Source organism: Nannospalax galili, unplaced genomic scaffold (assembly GCF_000622305.1).
Source record: "Nannospalax galili isolate Female #2095 unplaced genomic scaffold, S.galili_v1.0 scaffold344, whole genome shotgun sequence".
Classification (NCBI taxonomy): Eukaryota; Metazoa; Chordata; class Mammalia; order Rodentia; family Spalacidae; genus Nannospalax; species Nannospalax galili.
The window spans coordinates 1,158,907-1,169,538 of record NW_008352153.1 but is presented as its reverse complement, the minus strand read 5'-3'; the positions used below and the strand labels follow the sequence as shown (position 1 = coordinate 1,169,538).

At 40.5% G+C, this 10,632-nt stretch overlaps 1 protein-coding gene across 1 annotated transcript in view; it reads right to left on the bottom strand.

The window, feature by feature from the left end:
• Ltbp1 (latent transforming growth factor beta binding protein 1) overlaps positions 1–10,632 on the bottom strand; it is a 448,854-nt gene that overhangs the window by 107,788 nt on the left and 330,434 nt on the right. The window contains 1 exon segment of the mRNA XM_008849049.3: positions 6,054–6,176. Coding sequence (XP_008847271.2) covers positions 6,054–6,176 — 123 coding nt within the window.

Genomic DNA, 10,632 nt, shown 5'->3' with positions numbered 1-10,632 from the left:
TTAGTCCATCTTTTAATTGGGTTGCTTCTTGTCTTGGTTCTCTGTGAGTTTGTTATAAATTCTGGTTATTAAACCTCTCTTGGATGTGTTGCTGGTGAAGATTTTCTCCCATTCTTTGGGTTTTTTGTTTGCTTCCTTGGTTGTCTCCTTTGATGTACAGAAGCTTTTTAGTTTAATGAGGTCCCATTTGTTAATTCTTGCCCTTGTTTCCTGAGAAATTGATGTCCAGTTCAGAAAATCCTCTCCTACACCTACATCTTGTAGGTTTTGCCCAGTGTTTTCTTCTAATAGTTTTGGAGTTTCAGGATTTACATTGAGATCTTTGAGCCATTTGGAATTGACTTTTGTGCAGGGTGAAAGATAGGGGTTTAGTTTCATTCTTCTACAAGTGGGGATCCAGTTTTGCCAGCACCATTTGCTGAACATGCTGTCTTTCCTCCAGTTAATGTTCTTGGCCCCTTTGTCAAATATCAGGTGGCTGAAATTGCATTTACTCATATTTGGGTCTTCAATTTTGTTCCATTGGTCTATGGGTCTATTTTTGTGCCAGTACCATGTTGTTTTTATGACTATAGCTCTGTAATACAGCTTGAAATCTGGTATAGTAATCCCCCCCCGGCACTGCTCTTAGTGCTCAGGGTTGTTTTGGCTATCTGAGGTCTTTTGTGCTTCCATATGAATCTTAGGATAGTTTTTTCCAATTCTGTGAAAAATGTCATAGCAGATCAAGAAATATATGTCTAGGTAAGGTTTATCTGAGAACAGCTGGTCTTTGCCCAAGATTTATCTACATGACACACAGTAATTAAAAATACCAGACTGGTGGATCTAACCTTGGGTGTTTAACAGATATACTTTGAGGCCTATACTAATTTGGTCAGAGGGACTTAACGGACAGTTTTTGCTCCTTGCCCTTCTAACTCAACTAAGCTCCAGAGGACGATGAGCATCTCTCAAAATGTCCTGTAACTGTGGTGCACCACCTGTCCTCTTGATCCAGGAGGCCATGAGACCCCACCAAATGGACTTGAACCAGTGTCCATTCTACAAAGAGGAGGGTCAACACAGAGGAAACATTTCTTCCATGCTTCCAAGTGAAGCCAGCCACAGTCAAGCAGGACCTTTGACTTACCTTCACATAGATGGACCTGGTTAAAAAAAAATAAAAAAAAAGGACCCAGGGGTTCCTCCCAAGCCCATGTGACCCCCTGAGGAACAGATCCTCATACAATTAAGAGTAAAAGTAAATTGGTTTATCTGGGCCGACTGTATGGTCTTAAACACCCAAAAGGAAAGTACAACCAAAAGTTAAAGGGATCAATATAATACTTTAATAAGAGTCCATGTATATAGCTAAAAACTACATAACAAGAAACAATGCCAGACAGGAGATGCCTTCCTTAGATCTTTTTGGCAAGAGTGGCCCAAGAGACTCCCAGACAGTACCCCAGCATAGAACTGGGAAAATGAACAGCAGACCCCAATCTTATCTAAAGGAATATTGACAATTGATTGCTGCTAGATGAGGAACAGCTGATCTTCCTAATACAAGGATCTTTAGATAGGCTGACTAGATTCGGTGGATTGACAAGCACTGGGGAACTGCTGGGGTCACTGACAACAGAGTGGACAGTAACAGGGATGACAGAGTATATGGGCTCCAGTGGTGGGGGTGGGGGGAAACTATGGGAGGGTACCATTTGGGATGTGGGTATATAGATGAATAATTTATACCCCCGCCCCCCAGATAACAGTGCTTCTACTGTACCAATAGAGATTAGAAATGCATGTGCATCTTAGTGTCAACTGTATTAAAAATGAATTTTTTGTATGAAACTGGGTATTTTAATAATGAAATGGAGATCCTTTTCAAAGTTTAAAACTTCATTTAATTTTAGGTCTTATAGGGTTATACTGAGTACAATATTGTATGTCTGTATTAATTCAACTGTAAACCTAAAAATTTACAGCTTTGAAAGAGATGCATCTTAGCTCTGGAAATTGTTATTGAATATGTCAATGCTGTTGTAATGAAATCCTTCTTCTAATTATATGGTTATTAAATAAATAATTAAAAAGAAAGAAAAAGATGTTCTTAGTATAGAAAGGAAAGGCTTCGATAGCAGAGTAAGGACAGCAATGATCTCGCATGCAGTAACCCAGAGCACAAGAAGATTTCTCTCCTATCCTAGGCTCTAACAGGATGACTCAGGGTAGATGGTGAGGCTGACCACCAAGCTGAGTCAACAGCCCTTTCCCAGCTCACACCTTCAGACCATGCTGTTTCTCCTTCCTGCTAAATTCTTCTCTCCTTGTATTCAGCATTTAAGACCAAGTTCAAACAGCAACAACTCTGTGAAGCTTTCCCACAAGCACACATGCAGAAGTAGCCACACACTTCTTGGCTTTAACAAGACATTTCTCATGCCTCTAATGTGAAAAATACCACGACAGCTGCCATGTCATGCTCTGTCCCACAACAATTCATTCTCCAGGAAGTTCCTCCACCTGGGATCATCAATGCAATCCTCACATCAACTCTAGTAGGTACTGTGGCTGAACTAAGACAACCTGTCTAAAACTATGGCTTCTAAGTGTCAGATTCAGAATCTGATTCTTTTCTTTTTTTTAAAATAGTGCTGAGGATGGAACCCAGGGCTTCCTTCATGCTAAATGTGCACATGACCCTTGATCTATAGTTTCACCCATCATTTTTAAAACTAAACCCTGGACTTTATTTGTATTGGCAGAGTTTGGTTTTTTCATTTGTTGTTGTGTTTTCATGTCTACTTTCTATTCTAGAATCCAATCCAAAGTTCTACCTTGCATTTAGTTGTTGTGTTTCCCTGGTCAATTTTCTTTTTTTCTGTTTTTCATGACCTTCACTATCTTAAGGAACAGAGACCATGACCCTGTAGCATGCCCTTTGTCTGTAGTTGTGTGATATATATTTTTATCTTGCTCAGACCAGGGCTGTAGATTTTGGAGATGAACAACATAGATATGAAATGCTGTGGTCATCACATACACACACCAGGTGCACAGGACATTCCTCTGACACTGGTGATGATATTAACCTCCATCATTTGGTTAAGGTGACTTTGGTTTACTGGACCATCTTTGATTGTCCATTGAAGATATGTTCATCTCTTCTAATGAGTAAAATTCCTTGGCAAGATAATAAGCTCTTGGTAGCCCTCATAGTGGAGCATGGTAGCATCCAATTTTGATGACTATGTAGATTCTGGGGCTCAGGGAGAACTATCAGAGAGGAAGAGGCTCAACTGTATGGGCAGTAGCCAAAAGCAAGGCAGTAGTAATAGCCCATTTACTTCATGTGTCTACTCTGAGTATTATCCCTTTGAGAGTGCAGGTTGATAACTCTGGACTATATGAAGTCTTGAAGTCTGAGATTATTCACGTGGTCTTGCAGTGGTCCACTGGAGGAGCCACTGTGAAAGAAGCAGTGAGGAAGAAGACAGGTATGGAAGTAATATGCTCTGGGATTAAATAAGCATAGAACACTCACATGGAGTGATAGCAACTTGAATGAATCAGAGCATGCAAGCTAAAGAAGGCAACCGGGACAATTAGATTCAGAGCATGAGAGACAGGGACAGATTGTGGGAGTCTTTTTCAACAGGATGAAAAGAACCAGGATGACTGAGAAGACGGAAGATGAAGTAGCCAGATATGGTTACAAACTAGACATTCCAAACAAATAGAAATTAATAGCAACTTCTACGGTTCAAGATCTTCATCCATCATTTATCTGGTATATAGGGTGGGAGAGTGAGGGAAAATAATTGCCTTAGATAGTTCTATGTAGAATTTGGTTTGAGGAGATGTATAACTTAAGGAGTTACCAGGAAAGCTACGAGAATAGGTGGGGAGAGAGAGGAACAAGAGAAACGGAGTCATGTCTGTTCTCCATCCATCATGGGGACTGGCCAGTATTCCATAGCGTGTAAGGAGCAAGGACCCAATCCAATGCCTCTGGAGTCTCTGCTGGAGGCAGAAGTTGGCTCACCAGGGTATTCCTTTATTTCCTGTCTACTACAGGGAGAAATGATCATCCCTGCTGCTTCACTGAAGCTGAGACCACTAATGAAAGAAGAAAAAATTTTACTTATTTCCTCTTTTTCTCCTTTTCAAGAACATGTTTTTGGCATAAAAGTAGTAGAAGAAAGCAGAAGGAGAAGGAAAAACTATAATTTGGTCAAAAGAAAGTAATAAAATTGGGCAGCTAGGGAAATGGCTCAGTGGGTAAGAGTGCTTACTTTATAAGCAAGCAGACCTGTGTTCAAATCCCCAGCATTCATATAAAAAGCCAGGCATGGCTGTGTGCTTGTAACTCCAGCACTGGGGCTAGAGACAGGTGGAGACAGGAGAGACAGGCAGCCAAGAGCTCACAAGCCAGACAGCCTAGCCCAAACTACTACTTCCTTTCCCTGTCTCAAGCCAATAAGGTAGGGCGCAAAAGAGAAAGAAACCAGGTGTCCTGCTATGGCCTCCACATGCATGTGCATAGGTGCATCCATCCACACAGTCATATGCACATACTACATGCACTCACAAAATTAAAACTTGTGAAAAAAATAATGGAGCTGGGCATGGTGATGTACACCTTTAACCTCAGCACTTTGGAGGCAGAGACAGATGGATCTCTGTGAGTTCAAGACCACCCTGGTCTACATAGGGAGTTCCAGGTTAGCTGGGACTTTAGGGAGACCCTGTGTTTAAAAAAAAATCAACAAACAAAAACGTATTATAGAAAAGTAAAATTAGGGAAACCATGGGCCAATTACAATGTACCATGAATACCATGAAAATGTTTGTGTGATATAAATACACACATACAAAGGCTTTTATACATACAGCATGTTAGCAGAGCATACATATTTAAAAATGAAAAACCTGATAAATAGGAAAAGCTATTAACAGAAACTTACTAAGGAATAAACAGAATTGTTTAATAAAAATATGAAAGAAATCCTTAATAGCTACAAGTGTTTAAAGAATTGGAAGCCAAGGAGCATACAAAAATTGAACTTTAAAAAAATTTTATTACTTTTATTTTATGCGTAAGATCATATTGCCTGCATGTCATGCAATGCCCACAGAGGTCAGAGGAAGATGGTGGATTCCCTGGAACTGGAGTTACAGATGGTTGTGAGCTACCATGTGGATGCTGAGAATTGAATCCAGGTCCTCTGCAAGAGCAGACAGTGCACTTAACTGCTAAGCCATCTCCCCAGTGCCCCCCAAATTGAACTTTTTAAAGTTAAAAGAAATACACATCTAAAAATTAAAAATGGATACCCTCTTGTTAGAATAGTAAAAAAATTCAGACCATTTTACACAACACTTCCACACTTATGGACAAATAGTCTTAAAATTCTGGTAAAGAAAGAGATCTGCCCAAACTTTTTTACATAATAAAATGAAAAGTTGGGGAAAACATGCTTACTCAACACATAAAGAACATGTCAATACATTGGACTATTATGGAGCCTTTAAAAACCATGTTTGAAAAGCTAATAATGCCATGTAAAATGAAGATAACACATAACAGACAGAAGGCAGATGAAAACTGAACATAGTAATATGGAATACTCATGAGACATGAATATTTGCAAATAAGATTATGACAGATTATTTTTCTGTTTTACCTTTCTACATTTGCTACATTTTATTCAATGAATATATGTCGATTTCTTAATAGGAACTTTTCTGAAATGGTTCTCATGGTCTCTGACTCTCCTACTCTAACAGTGCATAGTTCAATGCCTTTTAATACAGCCAAAGAGTTGTACAATTGCATTTACCACTTTCATAATCATGAAAATTTAAATAGACAGGTCTGTGGTTCACAGACATTCTCATAAATATATATTGTTCCTTGATGTGTATATACCCACTGTGGATTAACACACAATGAGGGGGCCTTTCAAGGAAGCCAACCAACCAGAGGAAGCATGGTCCATTTTTAAGGCCAATCATGCTGATCTCTTAAAGTTTGATACAATGGGAAGTATAACCACAGCATTTACCTTGACAGTGTCTATGGTCCGGCGTGGGGCTGTAGCCCTTGTGACAGGAGCACATGTAGGAGCCTTCGAGATTGGAGCAAGAACCGTTTGTGCAGACCTTCGGATCCAGGCACTCATCCACATCTTGCATAATGTTGCATAATTGAAAAAGAGAGGAAAAAAAACATGAATAAAGATAAACTTGGTTGGAGATGGAAACAGCAGACCTTCAGAACACAAGGCAGATTCTTGAACTTTCAAGTTGGCCCTGAAGCACAGATGCAGCTGGGCAGGGGGCTGAGTGGATCGTGGTTCCACGTCTTAGTCTACTTTCCGAAAGCAATCAGAATGGACCAAATGCAGTGCACCAACAAATTCAAAAAGGATGGAGGGCTTGTTGTATGGGGCGGGGGATTTACAGCCATATGCCCTGTAGAATAAAATTCAAAAGGGTTGGGGTGCATTCTGGGAGCTGATAGGTTTAGGAGAGTGGGAGGGCCTTTAGAAACAAATGTTGCGACTCACTGCCAGAGAGACAACCATGAACTCGAGCTGAAAGAGGAAAGGTTCTAAGACACACTATACACCTCTACACAGCAGTGCATCTCAGTAGCAATACCAGCCTAGGGCTGCTTTTTGATATGCCAATTGGGCAGCTGAAGGGAGGGTGTAGGCTACCAGAGTAGATGTAACAGTGTCAGTAACCATAGCATTTATTTCTAAACTGCAGGTGGGCACTAAATGTTCTATTTAACTGTAGCAAATTAACATGGGACAAGCATTCAGAGAGATAGGAACTGAGATGCAGAGAACATCAACTTGTCCAGGGTCACACAGTTAGAAAATGGTGATTCTGGAATTTGAATCCAAAGCCCATCCTTCTAACCTGGCAATAAGTTTCTGTCCTAGGCAAGGTTAAGTCCAGTGATAAAATAGAGAACGAATGAGTTTGTGTTTCTTTTTATTTACTAACAGTATTTATATTGAAAGAAATCATTTAAGTTTTCACTGATTTCCTTCAACATTAAGTTCTTACTAGAATTTTATCATTTGAAAGGAAGGGGGTGGGGAGACATTTCAACAGGTAAAGTGTTTGTCATACAAGTATGAAGTACAGAGTTGGGATTCTCAGAACCCATGTAAACGCTGGCTATGTTTGGTGGTCTGCCTATAATGCCAGTGCTAAGAGGGCAGAGTCAAGGAATCCCAGGAAAAAGTTTGTTAACTAGACCATTTGAAATGGCCAGCTCGGGGTTCAGCGAGAATCCCTGCCGCAATATATAAAGTTGAAAATGACCGAGGAAGGTTTCTGAGATCAACTGGTCTTCCACATGCATGTGTACACACATGTTCACACACACACACACCAGTTTTGAATTCTGTGCCCCATGTGAAGTCTCTTGGATAAGTTCCTCACTGGTTGTTTTAAAGATAGATATTACCGGCCGGGCATGGTGGTGCACGCCTTTGGTCCCAGCACTTGGGAGGTAGAGGCAGGCAGATCTTTGTGAGCTCAAGGCCAGCCTAGTCTACATAGTGAGTTCAAGTCAGCTGGGACTACAGGGAGACACTGTCTCAAAAGACCAAAAAAAAAAGATATTAGCATACTACCAATAATGAAAAATGAAGAGAAAACTCTTCAAAAGTCCCCAAACTATAATATCATCACAATTTAGTTTACATAGTCTATACCTTAATCAACATACCTTTTTTAAGATTTATTTTTATTTTAAATTACATACATATTTAAATATGTATGTGTCTATCTGAGGGTATGTGCTCATGAGTACAGTTATCTACAGAGGCCAGAAGAGAGTTTCCAATACCTGGAGCTAGAGTTCCAGGCATTTGTGAGCCACCTGATATATGTGGTAGGAACCAAACTCAGGTCCTCTGACAGAGCAGTACACGCTCTTAACTGCTGAGCCATTCCCCAAGTCCAATTAAAACATCATAATCATAATGTGACACGAAGGCTGTTAAATGTATATATTCCATTTTCTCAGGCCTCACTTTGAAAGCAACAAGGGCTCCTATCCTCTGCAGGTACACACTCAGCAGCACAGGTTTGTCTGCATTTAGCAATCCAAAGCTCAGATGGCCCTCGTTTGCACTGAATTTTAGAAAAACTGTTTTCTTTCTTAAGATAGAACACAGCAATGCAGTTAGACTAAAACACGGCAGAGGGCCATCTGTGAATACGCATATCGTGAATTCCACATGCGGGAGAAGAAACAAGTGGCTGACATTGCCTACTGAGTTCTACGTTGCTTTCCAAAACAACCCTAATGATGGCACATTGATCCTACTTTCTGACAAGAACTAGCACTTCCAGGTTGCTCGTTACCACCCTTGCTTTGGTTGTGGGAATCCACTTTTGTAAACACTGGGGGCAAACAACTTGAAAGAAGATGCCAAGGGTTGGAGCCAAAGTAAATAGTGGAACAGAACAAGCCTAGACACGGGGCGTGCAAATTCCAGACACCAGCGGGAGAATGTCATGTCTAGTATCTGGTTTGGTTTCAAAAATGTTAACAAGTTTGGAAATGTATGGACTGCTCTGTTTAATTATTCATGCACTAGAACAAGTGATTTATAGAGCTACAGAATATAATAGCACAGTCAACTTCTAAGACCATATTTTCTTTAAATTGCAGGCATTGAAGATTACCATTCATGGGATCCTAATAAAACTTACTTTTTAAGGCTATTACTGTGATTAATGATGAAGCAGGATGCCATGAAATATCTCGGGTAGCTGGTATGTTTATTCTTTTCTTTACTTATTATAGACAAAATTGTATGGAACCAGAATCCTGTAAAGCCTAACATTTCTGTGTAGACAGAGCAGTTCAAAGTGAACGAGTGCATGACCTTATGGAGAGTCTGCTGTAGAAGGAAGAACGATACAGCATAATACCACTAAGGAATTTCTGCAGTGCCGGCAGCTAGAGAGCAGCACACAGAAATATGTAGCTGATAATGGAGGGAAGCAAACTCCGCAACGCATCTTGAGTCCAGACTTCTTCCCTATACTGCAGACACATGCATTCAGCTGGTCAATCTACTAGACACCCCATTTCTGTCCCACAGGTACCTCGGAGTCTTCACAGACAAAACGGACCCCGCATGCCTTTCCTTTGTTTCCTATGTTACCACATGGCCCCACCATTCACTCAAAGACTCATGTCAGAAATGTGGAGTCATCCCTTCTACATCCATCCTCTCCCTCTATCTCCACATTCCATGACTGCTGGGGGTTATCAATGTACCTCCCACATAGCTCTCCCTGTATCTGCTTCATTTGATTCCAGTTCTTCCATTTCCTCTCTCCTAGATGAGTGCCATCATTTCAAATTTAGTTTTTCTAAGCTCGCCCTCTCTACTCTGTTATCTAGCTTGTAGCCAGAGTAAAGTCTCTAAAATACAAATCTGAACAATAATATTTTTTCAATAAATTTTTTTTCAATTACTTCCAGCATTCTGAAACTTAGTCAAGGATTAAAAACTTGGAGACCTTGTTGATAAAAGAAGCAGAAAGCCTGTACTTCTTATTTCTCACATTGGGGATGGTCGCCCATCAGTACACCATGGGAAGCAAGGCAGATCCTACCCAATCATCCATCTGCCCCTAAAGATAATCACCTCACTCCTACAACAGAAGATGACTACATCTTTGGATTTCATATGTGAGCTAAAAACTCACATTACTCTTGGCTATAGTCATGCAGAATATTCATATTACCTAAATTCTTCCAATGTATTTACAAAGTGAGTTTAAAAGGCCTTGGTGTCTTATCTCAGGCAGAAAGCTTACCAAGAAAAGCACTGAGTTCATAGACAAATGGGTTTCAAACTCCAACTAATTTACCAATGGGCTGTCAGGACATAGCAGTCTGGCATCTACCAGTCAATGAATTAAATTGAACTTCCCAGAGTAAGAAAGTTGCCAGAGGCTTCCAAGGCCAGACTTTGTGGATTTAACAGCTCAAAGGTTTACATATCCATCTTATACTACTACCAACTCCAAACTAATCCTTCTCATCTACAGTGCCCCGAGAGACTGAAAAATGCCTTGTTGAAAACCAAGGACACCAGGCCAGTAGGATTTGCTGGGTGACGCATTTAACAACCCTGGCATGATTCATCCTTACTCAACCCTGGCTGGCTTTTACATCACTCCTTCCTTTTAAAAAAGTTTCATATCATTGTTTGAATGAAACATTCTACAGTTCTTTGTCAAGACTAACTTGCAGATCAGTGATCAATAATTCCCCAACTCCACCTCCCTTCCTTTCCTTTTTTTTTTTTTTCAGGGGAAATAAGAACATGAATCTTTCTCCAGCTCTCTGGCAACTTTCCATTCTCTACAATTCCACAAAGATATTTCCCAGCTGGCCAGCAGGCTCACACTTGCTAACTTTCTCCCTGTCTTGGTATATAATTCATGTGGGTCAGGACTCTTTTTGGAGTTTCCTTTCCTAATACTCTGAAAATATACCAGACTGCCTCATAGCCCCTCACTGGTGGGCATGACCTACCAGGTATGGAGGGGCTGAAGAAGCTGACTTCCCATTCATGATGTGTTTCTCTCTCTCTC